Source organism: Corvus brachyrhynchos, unplaced genomic scaffold (assembly GCF_000691975.1).
Source record: "Corvus brachyrhynchos isolate BGI_N302 unplaced genomic scaffold, ASM69197v1 scaffold95, whole genome shotgun sequence".
NCBI lineage: Eukaryota > Metazoa > Chordata > Aves > Passeriformes > Corvidae > Corvus > Corvus brachyrhynchos.
The window spans coordinates 1,536,713-1,558,407 of record NW_008238347.1 but is presented as its reverse complement, the minus strand read 5'-3'; the positions used below and the strand labels follow the sequence as shown (position 1 = coordinate 1,558,407).

General features: G+C 51.0%; 1 protein-coding gene across 1 annotated transcript in view; it reads left to right on the top strand.

Moving 5' to 3' along the window:
* The window catches only part of SRGAP3 (SLIT-ROBO Rho GTPase activating protein 3), a gene marked incomplete at its 5' end in the record, with an annotated part of 40,876 nt that overhangs the window by 15,476 nt on the left and 3,705 nt on the right, over window positions 1-21,695 (top strand). The window contains 13 exons of the mRNA XM_017735216.1: window positions 5-48; window positions 5,811-6,032; window positions 6,558-6,659; window positions 6,884-7,081; window positions 8,331-8,415; window positions 10,560-10,587; window positions 14,643-14,673; window positions 15,320-15,380; window positions 15,782-15,859; window positions 16,868-17,002; window positions 18,334-18,439; window positions 18,706-18,933; window positions 19,884-19,963. Of these exons, the coding sequence (XP_017590705.1) occupies window positions 5-48; window positions 5,811-6,032; window positions 6,558-6,659; window positions 6,884-7,081; window positions 8,331-8,415; window positions 10,560-10,587; window positions 14,643-14,673; window positions 15,320-15,380; window positions 15,782-15,859; window positions 16,868-17,002; window positions 18,334-18,439; window positions 18,706-18,933; window positions 19,884-19,963 (1,398 nt within the window). The remainder of the gene's footprint in view (window positions 1-4; window positions 49-5,810; window positions 6,033-6,557; window positions 6,660-6,883; window positions 7,082-8,330; window positions 8,416-10,559; window positions 10,588-14,642; window positions 14,674-15,319; window positions 15,381-15,781; window positions 15,860-16,867; window positions 17,003-18,333; window positions 18,440-18,705; window positions 18,934-19,883; window positions 19,964-21,695) is intronic.

Below are 21,695 nucleotides of genomic sequence, written 5' to 3'. Positions count from 1 at the left end.
GCAGCCGTCAGTAAATACTACATCCACGACGTCTCCGACCTCATCGATGTGAGTCCCTTCCCTGTGCCCATCCAGCCTGGCTGGGCTCTTAATTGCACTCCTGTGTGGTGGTGAAGGGGTGTCTGTGGGGGCTTTAGGATACTCTTAACTGGGGCTGAAGATGTGCTGTAAATTGGATTTGCCTTGGGGTCAGCCAGGTGAGACTGAGGTTTGTTCTCGGCCCATCAGTCTGTGTTTGAGACAGAGAAATGCTTCCCAAGGTCAGACACAGCCTTGGTGCTGAAACTGAAGGTTTTTTTCTTTCTACTGCTTGGTGACTTTGGTGGTGGTTCAGTACATGTGGAAGTGCTGTCCTGGCTGGGGAAGGTGCCTTTGGAGCTTTGTCCCAGTGCTCCTTGCAGGGAATAGCCTCAGGGCAGGAACTGCTGGAGGCAGGATTCATGGCAGTGGCAGGAACTGAACACTGGTGACTCCTACAAACTGCTTTGAGATGATTTAAAGGAGGGATTTACCCAGAGAAGGGATTTCTGTTTCTTCCTTTAACAGACGTCTCACAGCGTGTAGATTGCATGGTGCAGTTTCTTCCTGCTGGAGTTGCCTCAGTGAGCACATAAATAGCTGAGCTCGAAGCACTGAGTTACCATCATTACCTAAATGTACAATTTAAAAAACTGCTTGAGTGTTTACCTCCTTTTCTAACCCACTAACATGTAGTTACACTTCTGAGAGTTAATTAAAGTAAGTCTGATGCAAAACCCCTGATGACTTCAAGATTTTGATATACGATAAAATGCTCATTATGTCCCTTTTGTTCTCTTTATTATTGAAGATGTATTAAAAAACAAATGACTTGATTGTGGAGACATTTGAATGGCAAGGTGTGAGAACACCTTGATTTATTTGCAGGCTTTCTGCTTTTGTGGTGTATATTCTCTCTTTCTTTCTCTTGTTTAATTATTTTTTAGGCAAGAATGACTTACTTTTGTGGAGTTTTTTGAATTTTGATTTTCTGGAGATTTGCTGAGTTCCATTTTAGCTCTGTCTGTTTATATTATTCTTCCCAACTTTTATTTCCTCACTGACACTTCCACTGGAGTCAGCAGATGGGTTTTCCGCTGCACTCCAGGAATCCCTTCAGGGACTTTAGCTAAAGCATCTTTAACATGGAGCAATGAAATTTCCCTGATTTTAAATTCTATTTATAGGCAAGAAACAAAAGTATTGGATGTGTGAGCTGCACATGGCTGTCCTATATCCTCAAAGGGAAAGCAGTTTATCTGAACAGGCTTTTTTACAAATTCAGTGTATTTTGCAGGGGTGAGGCAAGAAGGGCTTCAGCAGCTCCAAAAGAAATCAATCCAAGTTACCGGATCCCAGTGGTGCTGAAGGGGGTCTCTGCAGGGCAGCTGAGCCCATGGAGGGAGTGGGTCTGGGGGAGAATGTGGGTGAGAAGGGGCTCCATGGGACAGCAGAGCTTGGGGCAGCTCAGAGCCCAGCTGGCTGTGCTCCTGTGGATCCTGCACCGTGGGGATGGTGAGAGATGCACCGGGCTGGCTTTCTGGGACGTGGCAGAGGTGAGGGGGCTCGCACACCCTCCATCTCCAGCACAAATTGCCACGTGCAGCTGCGATTTCACGCAAATCCGAACCGTCAGGACACTACAGCAGCCAATTTACCAGTGTTTCCCCCAAATCCCAGCTGCCTCAGCGTCATCTCTTAGGCACAGCCTTGACATGGCTTGCTCCCTGAGCATCACTGCAGAGCAGTGGCTGGTAACAAAGTCGGGCTCTGCTCTCCAACTCTGGCAAGGCAGAGGACCCAGCTGCTCCGGGGGAGGGTGAGAGGCCTCCCAGGGCTGCGGCTTAATGAGAGCTGTAAAGCCCATCAGAGGAGCTGTGAAGGGACAAAGAGCTTGTCTGCCCCTCTGTCTCCAGTGGCCTTGGTGTTTTGTCTTAGAAGGGAAAGGAAGAATATAGCGACAGATCAAATTAGCCTTGGACTGGCAGTGCACCATTTGGGCCTCTTCCTCGGGTGACACGTGTGTCTGTTTAAACTCCTGGGCTTGACTCATTTCTGTCATTAACTGTGTGACCAAGTTAATCTCTTCAGCCACGTATGTAAAGTGGAGATAAAGCTCCTTATCCATCCCTCTGGAGTTCTGTGGGAAATGGCTGCAAGGTAGTTTGAACTGGTCATGTTTAGCAGAGAAAATGGAACAGTCGGTGTCCATACAAACTGATCTGCCAAAAAGTGCGCAGTCTCCTCTGAGTCCTGGAACAGCAGCTTGCTTCCCTATGGATTAGTGTTTGCTGTATCTGAGACAAACAAGCCAGGAAAGGAGGGGAACTCTGAGGAATTTACATGTAACTGTCAAATTGCTTGGTCCCTGGAAAAATTAGCTGAGTCAGGTTAGGGAAACAGAAACAGCAGTTGAAAAAGTTACGCCAAAAATCCTCAGTTGGCTTTGCTGGCCTGGTTGAACAGGGCTTGGAGCAACCTGGGCTAGTGGAAGGTGACCCTGTTCATGGCAGGGCAGTTGGAATTAGATCATCTTTCCGGTTTCCCCCAACCCAATTCTGTGATTTACTTGCCTCACAATACAGCTCTGGATTTTGCGGCAACATCAAGAGAGTAGAGGCCAGAGATTAAAATAGGCATAGAATTATTATATATTATGCATATAATTAAAAATAATGCAGAATATTTTTAAAAGAAAGGATAAAGAAAAAAATGCAGAAAAGAGGGAGCAAAGCAGATGAGCTGGGTTGTTTGTTTGCAGGCAGTGCTGGGTCCTGTGGAGGCTGGGGCATTACTGCTCTGCCTGGGAAGTGAAGGGGTGGCCTGCAGGACACCCAGGTGCTCAGGTGTTACTCCAGGGTTCCACTCCAGGGTCATCATTCAGGTGAGGCGTGGGCCTGGCTGAGCTCTGTCATGCAGATTCAGCCTCCCAGATAACAGAGGGACTCAAAGTTGCTGGAGCCACAGACCGTGTGCATTTGCTTCTCCCTGGAGCCCAGGACTGCCCCCCGGTGCAGCGCTGGGGTGGGCAGTGGAAGGCACACAGGTATTTGGCTGCTTCCGTGGTGTTTTGGCCAAACGTGCTTGCTTGGGCTCCAGGAGCTGGTTTGTTTCTCAAGCTGAACACTGGGATATTTCCACCCCTTGCAGGGTGTTACCAGACGTGATGAATTAATGCTTGAGGAGCTCTGAGCTTGGCAGATGAAAGGCACTGCAGAAGGACTGGGGATTATTATTTGTGGTTCTAATTTATTTGCCATCAAAGAGATGAGAGGGGTGAGAAAATTCCATTTGTTCTGGGGTGGGGAGCATCAGTTTGAAGTCTTTTTTCTTCCTTTTTCTTTTCCCCTCCCCATTGTGTGTTCCTCTGGGAATTGCGTGGAAGTCCCTGCTCTGTCTTTTCTTCTCTGGGCACCCGTGTGTGAAGCAGCCGGCACAGTGCTGATCACCAGGGACTTCAAGGGCTGCAGTGTGTGCAGGAAGTGCCTGCCCTGGTTTTCAGGAGCAGCTGATTTCTGGGGGCTGCAAATCACCGCTGGCTTCAGTGCGAGTCCAGCAGCAAAAGAAGGGGAACATTTCACATGGAATTTTATCCTAAAAGCAGCTGGCAGTGCCCTGAGCCCCTCTCCTTGGGTTCTATGGCATTCAGTGCTTTGCCTTGTAGTGGCTTGGTTAGTGTGCTGTGGGAATTCCCACCCTTGAACAGTGGCAGATATTTCTTCCTGGTACTTTGTAGCCTGGCTTTTTGTAGCCGAGTAGCTGTGATTTCAGGGGCTGGGAGAGCACTGGTGAGGGCTGGGAGGTGCTGGGGAATGTGCGGTCCGTTCCCAGGGCTGTGGTCAGCTGGTCATGGCAGGAGTGCTGGTCCTCCGCCAGCGCTGGCACAGGGGTACTGGCCCTGGTCCCTGCCCCATCTGTGTGACAGCCCCTCAGCTGCACTGTTCCAGCTCTGGGGTTTCTGTATGACCTGGAGGGTTCATACGGGTGTTGGTGCTGAAACTGTCTCATGGGAGAGACCTGCAACACAGAATGAGGTTTTGCCCCAAGCAGCAAATGGAAATTCACCCCTTATCTTTCTTGTGTTGCTTGTTGATTTTTTAAGGCAGGTCTGTGCCAGTCCATAACTGCCCATGCTCTCAACTAGTGTGATTAGAAGCTAAATAGAAGCAGGATAAATGGAGGGCAATTTGATAGTTTTTATAAAACGCCTCGTTATTGCACATGGGGTTTCAGAGCTTTTAAAGACTAGAAGGGACAGTGGGGCTCTCTTTGGCACCTGCGGGTGGGAATCTGACCAGTGTAGCTCTGCTGCTGCTGGTTTTAGCAGAAACTGAAGCAAGCACAGCTCTGCCGTGACGTGATCTGAGCTGAGCGGTGTCTTCTCACATCGGCACAGAGCGTGAGATGGCTTCTTGGGTTGGAGCTGCTCGTGGCACCAACTGAGCTTTCGGATTTCACTTAGAGTTTATCAGTATGAATTTTGGAAGAATTTCTTCACGGAAAGAGTTGTCAGACACTGGAATGGGCTGCCCAGGGAGATGGTGGAGTCCCCATCCCTGGAGGTGCACAAGGAATAGTTAGACGTGGCACTCTGCTCTGGGCTGGGTGACGAGGTGGAGATCGGTCGTAGGTTGGACTTATGATCTTGGAGGTAATTTCCAACATCAGTGAATCTGTGATTCTGTGAATATCTGATGTTCTGATACGGAATCACTTTCTGTGCCTTTCTGCATTGGTTCAGTAGTGCCTGTGGATGCTGCAGAGCTGGAGAAGTGACTTTCAACTACCAGCTCCCAAGAGGGAGCTCTGCAGAAAAGTTGGGCTCATTTGGATCATTGAGATTGCACCAGCAATCTGTCTCATCTTTCCTATAGCTTTTGTGCTGCGCTGGTCCTCCCGGCAACACTCATGGTGGGACTACACTGCGTGGCAACAAAGTGTCTTAACTTCTGTAATAGAAATTGTCCCATGGCAGTTTTCATGTGATTGGAGAGATTTGCTGGCAGTGGTTAGTTTGGTGGTGCAGCCGTGGGAGGTATTTGAGGCGTTCCTCCCAGGATTCCTCTGTTTCTCCCATAATTATCTAACTTTACATCTGTCAGGAACTCCAGCTCTCTCTTACATCCCAGAAATACCTGTGTGTCAGTGCTGGACTGTGGCCCTTCTGTTCTGCTGTGCTCTCTTTCCAGCCCCAGGGCTGTGGCTCAGGCTGAGGCATTGCTGTTCCCGCTTCCAGCATCCTCTGTCTTGCCTTTCCCCGCAGAACAACATCTGCTGACCGCCAGATTTGGAGTGGTTCTTCAGTGCTGTCCTTGCTTCTCTCCCGGGGTCTCCTGATCGCTGCTCATGGGCGCAGAGCCCTGTGAAGCCCTGTGCTGGGTCAGGCTCCTGGAGGGGACTGGAGCTGCTTCTTGCTCAGCTCTGGAGCTTTCTGAGCAGCAAATCAAGCTGTGCTGGTATGAGCAGCAGTGCTGGTATGACACTTGACATGCTAAATTCAATTATAGTGAGGACAGAGTTTAAAAGCAGTCTTTTGTCTAAAGTACAGTATTTTGGCAGCAATTAACTCCCAAGTTTTATGATTCTCCCCAGGACAGACATGAGAGTGATCAGTTATGCATGAGGAGCTGCTCCATGGTGAGAGGCAGGCAGCTGCCCAGGGACAGAGCAGGATGTACACACACTGCAGGGCATGATGTCCACTGCCACCTTGCTTCAATGTCCGTGTTTGAGAACTTTGGGAAATGGTTTGGGAGTGTTTGTGCGACCAGACCCTCCTTTGTGTTTCTCAGTGCTGTGATCTGGGATTCCACGCCAGCCTTGCTCGGACCTTCAGGACATACCTGTCTGCTGAGTACAACCTGGAAACGTCCCGCCATGAGGGCCTGGACATCATTGAGAACGCTGTGGACAACCTGGATGCACGGAGCGACAAGCACACCATCATGGACATGTGCAACCAGGTCTTCTGCCCACCGCTGAAATTTGAGTTCCAGCCACACATGGGGGATGAGGTAAGGTGCTCACCTGTGGGGCTGCAGAGGGGCCTGGCCTGGCCTGGCCTGGCCCGGCCCTCCTCTGAACCATCACTTTGAAATTGTTCCTGACTCCTTACGGCCTGGCCTGGCCCGGCCCTCCTCTGAACCATCTCTTTGCAATTGTTCCTGACTCCTTACCCTCTCTGCTGCCTTCACACACTGCTGTTCATGTTTCCTTTCCTAATGAGACTCTTGGCTCGTCAGGGCTCCTCCTTTCAGGCTGCCTCTTGCTCTGTGTCTCTTCCAATTAGGGAGTCCATGGTTTGGCTCTCTCTGCCCCACAGATCTGCACAGGGGAACTGTGATTAACGTGCTGTAATTGGGAGAGTGCTGAGTGCAAAACATCGGTGCTGGCCCAGGTCCAGGGCACTGCTGATGGGACACATGGCAATGCAACCTCTCTGGAGGCTGCTAGGAGCTTGTGGGGGCTGGAGGGAGTTGTGTGGGTATGGAAATGTGTGTCTGGTCCATGCATGAGCCATGGAATGTCTCCTGTCTCAGGTGTGCCAGGTGAGCGCCCAGCAGCCTGTGCAGACCGAGCTGCTGATGCGGTACCACCAGCTGCAGTCTCGACTGGCCACCCTCAAGATAGAGAATGAAGAGGTAAGAGCTCAGGTTTGTGGGCAGTGCTGCTGAGCCTTTCTTCTGTTGGAGGTTTCCTGGTGTGCTCAGGTGTGGAGCCCCTCCTGTGACAGAGCTGGAAGTGCCCACAGACCGCAGCCAATGCTAGCCCAGGGCTCAGGAGCTGCCTTTTGGCTGGTTGTTTTGGCTCAAGATGTGTCCTTTCCCCAGTCTACCTCAAACCTGCGCTGTCCTGTTTCTGATAGGTACGGAAAACGCTGGATGCCACGATGCAGACCTTGCAGGACATGCTGACAGTGGAAGATTTTGATGTTTCTGATGCCTTCCAGCACAGCCGCTCCACTGAGTCGGTCAAATCAGCTGCATCAGAGACCTACATGAGCAAAATCAACATTGCCAAGAGGAGAGCCAACCAGCAGGAGACTGAAATGTTCTATTTCACTGTAAGTCTCAGCTCAGGCCATACAGGACATGAAGCATGAATTGCCAGGGCTAAGGCCCAGTTAAGTGCTCATTAGTGAAGAGCAAGAACCAGTTCAGTCTCTTTAGGTACTTGTATTCTGTCAGACTTGAGTCTGGAATGCATTTTAGTGGCAGGGCACCACATAGGGACTGACAATCCAGGGCCTGCCTTGTTTTTCTCTTTGAAGGAACAACTGGAGAAGCCAGGCGAGATCGAAAACTTACTGAGTAGGAGAGGCTCAGAGCAGGGTGCAGACTTCAGATGGCCTCACCGTGGGCCACCATCCAGGGGCTCTTCAGGAAGGCCTTCAGGACTGTGAACTATCAGCCAAGCCTTCTCTCTCTAGCCTACACAGCTTAAATTTGCTCTGAGCCTGCAGATGAGCTGAAGCCACTCACATACCAAGGAAGGCACAAAAGCCAGGCTGTGGTGTGTGTGCCTGCCCTGCAGCTCTCATGCTGCACTCCCAGGCAGAATTCAGGTCTCTGTTCTGGTACCTGAAATACAAGTTACAGCCATGAGTTCATCAGAAGTCTCCCTCATTTCAGTGTGGGTCATAGCCTACAGTTAACAGCATCTTGTGATATATTACATATGCATAGAAGAACTACTTTCTCTTAATAATATTATTGTAAATTGGGAGGGAAATTGCAGTTTTCATTTGGAGTTGTGCTTGGGGTTATTTTAATGGTTTTTGCAGAGATTTGATCTTTCCCATTCTCTGTCTCCTGTTTTCCATTTCTGTCTCCCTCTCTCCTCTTCCCTGTATAATGCCTTGCTCTGGAGTGTTCCTGGGTGTCCGATGGCCTCACTGTGGGGTGGGCAGTTGTGCTGCGCAGTGTCACCTGCTGCATGGAGCACCTGACAGTCCCTGCCCTGGGAGGGCTCAGGCACTGGGAGTTCTTGCTTGGCATTGTTGGTTGCACAGAGGCAAAGCCCTGGCAGTGCAGGCAAAGCTGCTTTGATTTCCTAGGCCATTCCCAGAAGCCTGACAAAAGAAAGCCAGCTTTGAACTCTTTGTCCCTCCCTGCGTTCCCAGGCAGGAGGGGCAGCACCAAGGCGACCAGGCTAATAAGATCATCAGGCCGGTGCCTGGAGCAGGGAGAAGTGATTAGAGCCTGCTGAGCCCGCTCCAGCAGCACCAGGCCCCCCCTGCAGCCCCCAGGCAACACTTAACGTCCATTAGGGGCTTCGTTGCTTAACCCACTGTGTGTGTTTGTTAATTCCAGAAATTTAAGGAGTATCTGAATGGCAGTAACCTCATCACGAAGCTCCAGGCTAAACACGACCTGCTGAAGCAAACTCTGGGAGAAGGTGAGTTGGGGTCAGGTCCAGAGAGGATCCTCCAGTCACCTGAGAGGGTTTAAACCATGTGTCGTGTGTCAGCCTCACTTGTGTGTTCTCCTGAGTGACTGATGGTTCTGTGCCTGGCTGCTGCTGCTGCTCAGGTTAACCAGTGACATGCCAAAATCATGATTTCCTTGGAATATTACTCCTCCCACTTTTCTTTGGGAGTGCACATAGAGAAATCTCTTTGAATCTGATACTGTGTGCTGAAGTGCTGGGTTACTTCTCCAGCAGCAGAGATTCCCACTCACTCCCACCCTCTGCCTCTTTCCTTCCTCTCCCTCTTCTCCCCCGCTTTCTGCAGCCCTGACATGGTGTTTTCCTGCCCTTGGTGCCGTGTGTCTGTCACAGATTTGCAGCACCCTTGTTGATTCAACAGACTCCTTGACCCATGGCCATACATATTTTGACTTGTTCTAAACAAGAACTGCAAGGACATCCTTGTTTTTAAACCAGTTTTCCCATAAGAGTCTTTTATTCTCCCAGATAGTTTCACAGATCTGTTTTAGAGCACGTGCACACAGACAGGCTCCACACAAAGCAGGGGCAGTGAGTGGCTCTGGGTGGAACCCACCACTGCTGGGATAGTGATGTCACCATGCCCCTGGGAGAAGATTTTAGCTCTTTAAAGCATCTCAACTAACTGAATTATTTCTGGTGTAAAGAAGATGGAGATGAGTTGGTATCCTGATTCAACAGGAGAGAATATATTTAAATGAAAACACACAAATGGTCCATGGCCTTATTTTAACAATACAAAAATTGGAATCCTCATCTTAGAGTAAAAACAATAAATAGTAAATAATGGCTTTTTGTTGGCTGCTTTGCCAAACATGTTTTCTTTGCCAGATTTATTTAACCTTAAAATCCACTTTCTGTGGTGTGCTCCACTCAGTGAAGACAGAGCCCAGTCAGGCACAGACTGTGAGCACAGGGAAGGCCCAAGGGCCTGTAGGCAGGGCTGGTATACAGTGCTTGGGCTCCTGTGGATCGGGGCAAGAAGTGAGTAATCTGCTGAAGATGCACTTAATGCTGTGCTGCTTCCTTCCCCCAAAGCCACACTGCTGCTGTGCTCAGGGTGGAGATGCAGGGCCAGGCATGTCATTCTCCAGAGCTGTGCAGAAGCAGCTGTGGAAGATCCTCACATGAAGCTTTCCAAGCTTTTCCCAGGCCATGGGATCATCCTGCTCTGTAGGCTTTCAGCAAGTTTTTAGCCCAGAAATACCAAGTGCTGTGTTTCAGCGTGAGCTGATTCTCATTAGGAAGGAGTCTGAATTTGCAAATCACGCGTGTGGAATTCTTTGCTGTTTCAGTGAGGAATTGGCTTCCAGCTTGTTTTCTGCAGGTGCCAAGGGAAAGCAGGATGGAGGCATGTGCAGCCAAATGCTTCCTTTTATGTGTTTTAGCAAGGGAAGAATAACTCAGCTTTCCTAGCCCTGGGAGACAGGCACAAAGAGCATGTGAAATTAGTTTAGTTTTTTTCAGTGGATTGACAAATACTGTAAAAAATGAAGAGATCTAGTCAGCAGGGATCCGCTCGCATTTCTATAAGATCCAAGCACTAAAAATACACAAAGGGAATGGAAATAGTGACGGTCACAACAGAGTTTGCCTGATGGTGATTAGATGGGCTGTTATCTCCCAGGAAAAGCTGGGGACCCAAATACTCTGTTGCTTTCAGGTGCTGTTCATGGCCCTTCGTGAGGCAGTTGGGTGATCTCTGTGGCCTCCCTGGGCTCCAGCGCCTCTTGGGCTGCCCTGTTCCTGCTGGCACTCAGCCTGTCCTGCCTGGTGCCCAGGAGCCTGTGCTGTGGGCCTGCTGTGCCACTGGGTACACACATGGTGGATTTCACATGGAAAAGGAGCTGGTGTTGTCAGTGGGAGCTGCAGATCCTTTCCATCTCTTGTGGCTGGGTCTTGGATTTCTAATATGTCTTTAATGGTGGGGGCACCAGGTGGGCATCTCTCCTCCCCAAATTCAGCTTCTCTCTGCCAGGAGCCATTACCTTGGGTAACCAGCAGTGAGGGTGTGAGCACCTGTACAGCTGTGCTCTGCAGTTGTGTGGTGGTGGCTGGTGTGGAGCGATGATGGGAACTTGTGTTTCTTACAGGTGAAAGAGCTGAGTGCGGAACAACCAGGTGAGCACTTTCTTCTCCTTACTTGCTCCTGGGGAGGGCTGGCGCTGGCAGGAGGGGGCTGTGGGAAGGGGGGTTTGCTTTGCTACTGGTGCAGCTTGGTGGGGTTCAGTTGCCCACCTCCAGCCCCCCTGTGCTGATGGGCTGGCAGTCCCCATGCCCCACATCCTGCTTCCCAGCTGCATGGCCTGGAATGCCTGGATCAGGGGGGTGACACACAGGCCCTTGGTTCTGCTGCAGTGTGGTTTCTGGCTGACTGGCTCTGATGTGCCTGGATGTGCTTTGTCAGCATGGTGCAGTGCCCTGGAGCGTAGCTGAGATGGGGTTGTGTTTGGACAGGGTGACATGAAGGTGTCCACCCACTCCCTGCCATCCCTCTTCCTCTGAGGACTTTAATATGTCCCTGAAATGCTCTCCCAGCTCTGGTTGCTTTGCCTATGAGTGCAGAGCATGTCTGTATCACAGACTTAATCCCCCTACTGCAGGGGGTGGGGCTGGGGTAAATGTGACAGAGAGGAGGCTTTGATCTGTGTCCAGTCCGTGAAGCTTCTCCACAGAACTCCAGTGGCTTGCTGGGAGTGTGCTGGTGTTCTGACAGTGAGACATAGGCCAGCAGAGCCTCCAAACTGCTCCCTAGAACACGCACAGCCTCTCTGTGTGTGAGCTTGTTCCAACCTTGTTTGTATTTAATAAAATTTATAATACCAGCAAAAAAAAGCTCCATTCCCTCTTAGAAGTGGTGAAGCAGATGGTGCGGCCTGGGCTGCCGTGCCAGGCAGGAAGGAGGCTCCTTGTGCTGCCGGCACCAGGCCGAGTGGCGTCAGGGCTGGGCACCCAGTGGGGCACTGAGGTGCTGTGAGGACAGAGAGGGACCTGCAGAGAGCAGGGGCTGTGCAGTGTGTGGCTGCCCCGGTGCACTCCGAGGAGCTGTCCGTGGCCCTGCTCACCAGTCCCTGCCGGATCAGCTGTCAGAGCAGCCACCCCTCACTGCCATTGCTGCCTCTGGGCACAGGGGAGCTGCCCCGAAGGCCTGGGCCCGGGTGTGTGTGCAGGCCCTGGCTGGGGGCTGCAGGCACAGCCCCTGCAGTGTGAGGGGCAGGGATGCTCCAGTGGGCAGCAGTCACCTCTGCTCCTCAGTTACCTCTCGAAGGAGTGGTTAGAAGCTGTAGGAGTGTAGAGTCAAGATTGCTTAATTAGAGGCATCTGATTAAGGAACCAGCAGGTGATGTCAGTGGGAGCTGCAGACCCTTTCCCTCTCCTGTGGCTGAGTCCTGCTGTCCCCTTTGCACCAAGCTTTGTGTAAAGTGTCCATGTTATTCCATGAGGACTCCTGCATGAAGGCTCCCAGCACCCAGTTTTGTGTGTGTTTGCAGTTGTGTTCTCTCCCCTACAGACAGTAGGGCCTGGGGCAGAGGGCAGGGCAGAAATCTGTTTGGGATTTTGTGGTGTTTTTCTCCTTTTTCTAGATCTAGACACTGAATGTCCTTCATTATCCAAAGAAATTGGACTGGGAATAGCATTAATGGAAGCAGCCCTCCAGTGTCCTCAGTACTGCACTGAAACCTGTCACAAGCTTCCCTGGCTTCTTGGTCAATAGCAGTGGCAGGGTCATTCCCCTCCCTGGGATTCCAAACAGAAGTTAGACACGGGAAGGTAGAGGTGTTCCCATTGTCCTCATTCAGGAACTTTCTGTGAGCAGAATGAAATCTCTTTGGGAACAAAAAGGAATACCCCAGCATTTTCTAGGGTAGCTGAGGTTTATATCCCCTCAGCTGCTCTTGGTGCCTTTTTGGGCTGAGGGAGTGCTGAGCTGTGGTGGTGGGAGGCAGGTGTTAAATCCAGCTGACCACCAATGCCTTTGGTTTCCTGCTGGAGCGGTGTCCATGTGGGACACACCAGTGTGAGTGGCTGCAGGGTGTGTGGAGCTACATGTCGAATCCTCACAGAAGGATTTTTCTGTTTGATTTTTTATTCTCAGTTTTAACCTGTGAGATCTCACCCTGTCATTGCATTTATGTTGGTGTTTTGTTGATTTATTTTGTTCCATTTTCTCCCAGGCCCCCATGTCTTCCCCCTAAGCCACAGAAAATGAGGAGACCTAGGCCTCTCTCAGTCTATAATCATAAACTCTTTAACGGCAATATGGAAACATTCATTAAGGTACTTGTTGGCTTGCAATAGGAGTGTCTGTGAACGCTGGGAATGGAATGGTGGCTTTCCTGTCCTGGCTGCGTGCCATCCTCAGGGGGTCCCTCCGGCCCATCTGCAGCCTCTGCCTCGGTGATGATTTCACTCCATAGCTTCCCTCGTTCATTCCTGGTGTTCCCTCTCCCATCAACTCTGTGCCCCAGACCAGGGCAGCAGGGAGGGCCCATGGCTGGTGGCCATGTGCAGTATGAGGCAGTCCTGGCTGAGTGTTCTCATTGTCCTGCTGCTTCTACCCATCCTGAGAAAAAAGATTACACAAGCTCAGCCCAGCCCTCAAAGGATCAACAGACATCCCCCCTTCCCCTTTTCCACATGGTTTTGGTGGCCATCCATGCTTGTGGCTGAGAAGGAAGATAAAATGTCTCATAAGCCCCCAGAAAGTGTCTCGGACTTTCAAGGATTGTCAGCCTGTGGTAGAAATCCTGTTGTATGGGTGGCCATGTTGGAGGGCAGACAGGAGATCCTCAGCCTTACACAAAAATACATCAATAACAACCAGCCCAGCTGGCTCATCCCCTGCCAGCTGCTGACAGGTGATGTCCTATGCAGCCTGGGGCTTACTGGGTTCCCACAGCCCAGAGTAGGCACTAACCTTTAGGGAGGACAGGTGACCTTGTCCCTGCAGAGTCACCATCCTGTCTGGGTGGCCATGACCTCGGAATGCTGCAGGGGAGGGGACTCGGTGGCCTGCACACTGACCAGCCCACGCCAGGGCCAGCCAGGGCCAGCACCTGGGCTCACTATCCAGCCTCGGAGCAGTCATTCCTAGGCAGCTGCCGAGGGGTCTCCTCCAAACCAGCGCTGGTAATGTATGGCATGGGGCTGTCATCCGTGGGACAGAGTATTCCTTTCCTTATGGTGGGGTGAACTTGGATGAACTCAGTTAATCCCAGTGCATCCCAGTGTAAGGGACTTTGGCGCTGCTCATCCTAGGAAATGACCCAGAGGGGAGGTTTGAGGAGCAAAATGAAGAGCTGTGGATGTGGGATTTGTCCCAAAGGATGCCTCCAACTATCCCACTGCCAGTCCTCCAAACCCTGCCGTTAGCTGTGGAATGGCTGTGGGAAGGATTTCCAAAGGCAGTGATGCTATTCCAGTGGCAGCGTTTAATCCTGCTCTGGAGAAAGCTTCAGTGAAAACACTGTAGGAAGCAGTAATGATGAACTGTTGGATTAGGTGACTAATAGGCATCATCTGGCTGGGGTTTATTCCCTAAGTCTCAGGGCAGTGTCTGTACACAGTGCCAGCACAGAGAGTACCGGCCCTGCTGGCAAAGCCTGTAATCCTGTTAGGATTTGTGATTACTCCTGACTTAAACTGGTTTTTAAAAAAGTAATGCTCATTAAATCCCAGCCTGTTCATCACTGAGAAGGAGGAATTACCTGCTCTAGAAAGCCATCTGAGCAGAAGTGTCCCGTGCTAGCAAAGACCCCTCAGGGGATGGCTGGCTGCCCCTGGGATGTACAGCCTCACAGGCAGCTGGGCCACTGGCAGCTGCCCAGTTGTCCCCTGGTCACCCAGTGCCCCCATGGCTGCCCAGTGCCCCCTCAGAGCCTTGCCTGTGCTCCAGGCAAGGTCTGGCCTTGTCCTCAGGCTCCTGGGAACGCCACAGGTTCAGAGAGGGAGGAAATCCGAGAGGCTGTCCCTGCAGGTCGCTGAGGCTGGGGTGCAGCGTGCCGAAGGGGTTTGGGCGGGAGGGTAGACATCCCAAAGGCCTGTGTTGGCCCTTGCCAAGCTGCCATTGCATTTGAGCGTTCATGGCCTCCGAAGGAGATGCTTACCTCTAACTGAACTTACCCCTGCTTAATCTGTTCTCTTTTTTCCACTCTGCTGCTTTTTTGTGTGCTCAGAGGAAGGAGGAATGCGCGAACGAGGAATCAGGTACTTACTGGAGGCCCATCTGTGAGATGAAGGGAATTGCCAGAGATGCCACTGTGCTGTCCTGGAAAAACAGCCAGAATCCCAAAGAGAAATGTGTCTACTTGGGCTGTCAGACATGGCCCATGGTCCCCTTGAGCTTCTGCCACCAGGGGCCTGGGGAGAAGCCAGAACTCTTCACTGGTTCAGATTCAGGCACTTCATTCCATGCACAGTGGTGTTTGTTCGGTTTTTTAGCACCTGCTGACAATGGCTGTTTCCTTTGGTGGAAATAATGTTGTAAGCTGTGTTACTGGAAGCTTATTCCACCAGCCAGGTGTAGCACAAGTTTTATTTCAGCTCAGCATTCCACCTTCGGGGTGGAATAGCTGTGATCCCTCACGGCAGTTCCTTGTCTGAGCCAGAGAGGGAGCAGCAATGTTTCACACACCTTAGTGACAGCTTTCTTGTGTGTTTTTGGCTGCACACGGTATCCTCAGCGCTCTTCGATGGCTCCATGTTTGTAACACCTCCTTTCCCTGCCTGTCCTCTTACTAAACTCCCCAGCACTAATTTTCAAATGTCTGGTTTTGCAATCTTTAATGCATTTCCCATGCTTTGTTAGCAATAAACCAGTAATTTTTCCTCTTTTTCCTTTCCTTTCCTGAAGGATTCGGGACAGGCCATTCCACTTGTCGTAGAAAGCTGCATCCGCTACATCAATCTGTATGGTAAGTAGACTCAGTACATCCACAGAAACCTTCTGCCAAGGAATAAAGTACTTGAGTGAGCAGTGAGATCCAGCAGATCGCAGGGGTGCCTGCAGTCCATTCTCCATGGGCTTGGGTTATAATTCCAATGGTGTTGGCTGTGATGCAGCATTGGATGACTGGCAAATAGTGAGTTTTTGCTAGCATGTGCCCAGGTTAAATTGTTCACTCAGGCCATGAGCTCTTTCAGCACCCTGATCTGGGGCCTTGGTTGGAGAATATGAGCAGAAGTGAGATGGAGCAGGCTGTCCCTGCTTGGTCCAAGCCTGTCTGGTACATCGACTCCGGGGTTCTGCTGTTTTTACCTGCAGGTATTGCCCAACAGTTCCAGGAATCTCTCCTAAAGTGTTGTTCTCTTCCAGGCCTCCAGCAACAGGGCATCTTCAGAGTCCCTGGCTCCCAGGTGGAAGTCAACGATATCAAGAACTCATTTGAGAGAGGTGTGTAGCTGGGGTGTGCAGATACAGCAGGATGCCCTGTCCAAGCAGGGATCCTTGGTGGGAGTTGGTGTGTGCTGGCTGCATTAGCCATGGTGTAAAGCCTGTGTAAATCCCTTTCTGCTACGAGACATGAGAAGGTTTTATCCCTTCTGGGTTTCTCAGTGTTGTGTCTCTGGGAATAGCAAAGAGTCACCCAGGGAAGGAGTATGAGCAGTAGGGGTACATGCAGATGTCTTTTCCACAGTCATTAAAAACACAAGAGTCATAAAAGACTTTGCTGGGGATCCTTGTTCATCCTTCCTGCAGCAGTTGACACCCAGTCTCCCTGCCTGTACCTGGTGGCAGTGCTGGCTGTAGAGGTGCCAGTGAATCTGTTGAGAAAATCACATTCAGGGTGCCGGGCTGGTGAGAAAGGGAAAGCAGTCCTGCTGTCCTGGGTGGAGGGGAGCTGGGACAGTCCTGCTGGGAATAGTGACCCTTAATCCTTGAGCAGCATTGGAAGGATCAGGGTGAAGGTGGATGGGGCAATGGGTAAGGGAGTGTTGGGATTGTCAAAGGCTGGAGGATTTGCATATCCAATTTAAGACGAATTAGTATCCAGATTTCTGGGGCGCTGAAAGCCTTTCATAGGTGTGAGTCAGTACAAAGCTGTCCAGAACCGCTGTGTCTCTTCCAGGGGTGTAGTTGTATCCTCCAGCCAAGCCTGTCCTCTCAGGCTCTCACTTGCTGTCGTTCAGACCACCTCAGCTTTCTGGGCTGGTGCTGTAAATGTAAATTTGCTGGACTGGAAACTGTGAAGGAGAGATAACCAATACCATCCTTGTCCTCAGGAAAGGTTTGAAATCCCCCAGTAAAACTGGTTTTCAGGAAAAATCAGCCTTGCCGTTGCACATGAGGAGGGTTTCTGCACCCTGGGAATTTTGGGTGTTCCACTAAATGAGGAAAACCACTTGTTGTGTTAGTCCAGCTTGATGCTGATGCTGGACATAAAACCTTTTCTCTGGGCAGGTGAAGACCCCCTTGCTGATGATCAGAATGAACGAGACATTAACTCAGTGGCTGGAGTCTTGAAGCTGTATTTCCGAGGACTGGAAAACCCCCTCTTTCCTAAGGAAAGGTTTCAAGATTTGATATCTACTATAAGTAAGTACATGTGACAGCTCTTCGTGGAGAACTGGGTGGGACGAGAGAAATACTAACACACATAACACAGGCTGCACACTTGGTGTCCCAGCCTAAGCAGGGTGAAGGACTTTTCCTTTTATTCTTGGAGGGCTGGGGCTTTATGTGGAAGTTCCTCAAAGGCACATGGGCGATAGACAGGTCAAAAGGCACTTTGCAGAGGCCACATGGGGCTGTCCTCATGTGTGCAGTGGTGATGGTTATCCCCGTTAATTCCTGAATTATGCCCAGTTGGAACATTTTGCTCAATGAGAAAGGCAAGTGCTTTGAGAGTTTATTCCTCTAGGTGTCAAAACAGATCTCTATTGTCATAGGGTTTTATCCAGTTTGTATTTAGTTGTTTTGTTTTAACAAACATCCTCTTATGTAAAACCAAACTGAAGAAGTAGAGAACCCAGCAGGCAATAATGGGATAAATCAAATGGAAAAATTCCCCACATTAGATACTATAAAGCTATCCATCTTGGTACTGAGGTGGGATTTAGCTCAGAATTTTGATTAAATGGCAGCCCAGCTACATGTTGTCAGTGAATTTTATTGTGATTAGCAAATGGCATAGTTTGAGCCAGAGCAACACTTCTGTGTGATCTGCCTGCTCCAGAAAAGCTCTGGTGCTTGTCCTCTGCTTCCTATGGAACAGCAGCCACAGGATTAACTCTACAGAACACAGGGATAGCTTAGGGCAGGACAGCCCCGAGTCACCCCCTTCCCAAGGGAGGGAGCAGGTGTCTGATGGCAGCTCCGGGCTCTATGCACCCCTGTGGAGTGGAGAGCAACAAATCTGAGAGTACTCACTCAGCACTGGTTCAGCTAACCTATTTCCTAGGAATTTCTAATTCCTCTTCAGAGCAGTAGGAGACAGCAGTGGAAGGGCTCAGAAGGATCCAATGCATAGCCCAAAAGAGCAACACGAATAAAAACCGCATTTAAAAATCTGCCCTAGAAAACAGTGCTCTGTTTTCTGTGCCACATTGACTCAGGCTTTTGAGGAACAGAGGAGTTGTTGAGGAATGAAATAAATAATGCATAAACATTTGTTTTAAAAATAAACCCACGGAAATGTCTTTATATGCTCTTTATGCTGAATCTGAACATACAAATTGCCCTCTGGAGGAGCAGTGTGCCCCATTCTCTTCCTGCACCTTAGTGCCAAACTCATGGATGACCTCTGGAGACAGGTGTTTGTTTTCCTCTCTTACTGGGCCACTAGATCTGGAACAAGTCCCGCTGGTGCTGAGCTGTCTGGTCCTGAGAAGGTTTTTAAGGATGTGCTTTCTATCCATGTGTTCCAGAAATTGAGAACCCTGCAGAGAGAGTGCACCAGATCCAGCAGATCATTGTCACTCTGCCTCGGGCTGTCATCGTGGTCATGAGATACCTCTTCGCTTTCCTTAACCAGTGAGTCTGTTTTCCTGCTTTGCCAAGCTTCTCCTTGCCACCCCTTTTGCCCGGGCTTCCCCGTCTTTGCTGCCCGAGTTCTCTCTGGTGTTGCCATGCGGAGCTGTGCTTTGCTTCTTCCCCAGCCTTGCTGGGCCGTGGCTGTGTGTCCGGGGAAGGGGGCAGCTCGCTGACGATGCGTCCCGGGCCGGTGGGGGTTGGTGCTGGGAGGTTTTCCAAGCGAGCGGGAATGCGGCACGGCAGCTCCCTCACACATGTGCTTGCAGCTTGTCACAGTACAGCGATGAGAACATGATGGATCCCTACAACCTGGCCATCTGCTTCGGGCCCACGCTGATGCACATTCCTGATGGGCAGGATCCGGTGTCCTGCCAGGCCCATGTCAATGAGGTCATCAAAACCATCATCATTCACCACGAGGGCATCTTCCCCAGCCACCGAGAGTTGGAAGGGCCTGTCTATGAGAAGTGCATGACCGGAGGGGAGGAGTACTGGTGAGCTCTCTGCAGGGTTCCTGCGTACAAACACCTGCATCAGGCCAAGAGGCTCTTGCACGCTGAACCGTTTGATTTAGTGTTAGCAGTCAAAACAGGCAGTTTCACCAGATACTTCATTTTCTTGTATTAGAAAACCTCAGTAAAAAACATCAGAAGAAACTTTTTCCAGTGCAAATACTAATATTGATGAAGATTTTTTGAGCTGCAGATCCACAGAAGCATGTTCAACGAAACAGAATTTTAGGTCAATTCTATCTAAATTCCTGCTAGGCTGGGAATTTTGAGTAAAGTCCCATAGTTCCATCATAACTTGCTGGTTGGATGAAATCCCTCAGCCTGAGGTTAACCCAAACCTTCCAGTTCCCTTTGTTGCTGGAATTCTAACCCAGCATTCAGGTCTGGGTTTAACAAACCAGGATCAATAACAGACTTGAGCTGATTTTCTACAAATTTCATACATTTCTGAGACCTCACTGTGCCTGATACTAGTCACTTGCCACCATCCTTCCTGGTGCAGCAGAGGATAAAATGCTAAAGCTCACTGTGAATTAGGGAACAGGACATTTAACTCGGCGTCACTTTGTGTTACTTTTGCCAAACTCTACTAAATAGACACAAGAGCCAACAGAATGTGACATTCTGGGCCTGGTGATTGTGGTGCGGGTGTTTGCTATTCTCAGAGCAAGTTTGGAGATACACTGTGATTTGAAATCATAGAATCAGAGAATCACAGAATCAGTTAGCTTGGAAAAGACCTCCAAGATCGAGTCTAACCTTTGACCAAACCACCACCTTGTTGCCTAGGCATGTCCAGTCATTTCTTGTACACCTCCAGGGATGGGGTCTCCACCACCTCCCTGGGCAGCATCTCCCTCAACACGAGGTGTGCTGAGTGCATTGGGAGCAGTGCCATTTGTTGTGCGACAGCCTGATGTGTTTCTTTGCAGTGACAGCCCGCACAGTGAGCCGGGCACCATCGATGAAGTGGACCATGACAATGGGACAGAGCCGCACACCAGTGATGATGGTGAGCAGGGTGTGAGCAGGGGCTGGGTCCGTGTCAGCAGAGCCATGCCTGCAGGAGGGCAGCGAGCACTGCGGGATAGAGGCTGGACAGGCTGGCTGCTGGCAGGGCTGGGCTGGAGCAGGAGGCAGCGCTGTGCTTCCTGTGTCCCAGCAAAACCAGCCATGAGGGGGAGTTTGGGAAATGCCGCGGGCACCGCTGTGGGGCAGGGAACCATGGCAGGGCTTGCTGTGTTGGGAGGGCCCTGGGGAGCTGAGCACCTTCTGCTTCTGACAGCTGCTGCTGCCTCGGCTGCGTCCTGCCTCGGCAGAACACGTCTGCCCTGCGAGGCCTGCGGGGAGGAGGATGGGCTCACCTGGCAAGCGGGGCCACGGGAGGAGGAATGGCACAGGGAAGGGCACGTGAGGCCAGGCGGCTCCGGGCACAGGGAAGGGGCACGCAGGGCCGGGTGGCTCCAGGCCTGCTCTCAGCTCCAGGCAGGAGCCGACAGGCCTGGCAGAGGGAGGCAAGGGAGCTGCTGTGCAGCCAATTTCACACTTAGGTGGCCACGTTAATGGCTCCGATTGGGATTTCCGAGTGATTAACTGTGGTGCCAAGTGTACAGCAGAGGAACGGCTTTGTGAATTTACATATTCCCTCTCCCCCTTGCCCTGCACACACTCCCTGCTGGTAGTCCAGCATTGTGTCAGGGCTGTGGGAGCCCTTCTGGCTCTGTCTCCTCCATAACATTTCCTGTTGACTCTGCCCTCATGTGGGGGTTGCTTAAGGTGGGGAAGATGAATCTGCTGAAGCGGCCTGGCCTGTCCCAGGTGGGGCTGGAATGGGGCAGGGGTCCAATGCAGCATCTCCCATGTCCTTTGGTGTCCCCCTTCTCCGTGTGGGTTTGGTCCCTAAGCAGAGTGTTGGTTCACACAGTGATGGTTGCTGAGCCCACAGTCAGTGATGGGGCAGAGCAAGTTTCTGTGTTTAATCAGAATGTGCACATCTGGAGGAACTGGGCAGGCTTGCCCTGTTTTGTTTTGTCCTTTTCTGTCTGCCAGTGTCCACGTGGGGATTGAAATGATCCAGTCTCATATAATCAAGGCACGATAATGCTCCGACAGTGGCAGGGGCAGCTGGGGAGTGGCAGCAGTCTGCCACCCAAGCAAGGCAGAGTGTGGGTTGCTGTGGTTAGTGAGGAGAGACACTGTTGCTGCTTTGCAGTTGTTGCAATGGTTTCTTTAGGATTCAGTGTTCCCCAGCTGGAAACAGATTGGCATTTTCACAGGCTCCTCTGTGCTGGGTGCCCCAGCAGCTCCTGCTGTGATGCCCTTGGCCAGAGGCTTAGAGAACCCTGTGTGCTCATGACCTTCCAAAGTGAAGTTCTGCCTCAGCCCTCCTGTATTTCAGGCCCTGAGCTCCCAGTTTGAGAGTCACAGGTGTTTGGTAGAGCTCACATTAGGAAAAGTGGGGTAGCAATGAGGCAAGGTGCTGCAGATGGTGGGGTGCAGAGCAGCTGCCTGGCTGGAGCCGGTATCATTATTTCCATGGGGGTCCCCAAAGGGGCATTAGTTGTTCATCAGTAATTCAGGCCAAATTGTCTCCAGAATAAGGAAGGGAAGAGAAGGTAAGTGGGGTTTGATCACAGCATCTGACACAGCTTGGCAAAATCTCAGGCTGGAGGATAATGGGGTTCTGTAACCAAAGGCGGAAAATGGGAGTGTGGGTGAGGATGCCATATGCACAGAGGGAGATT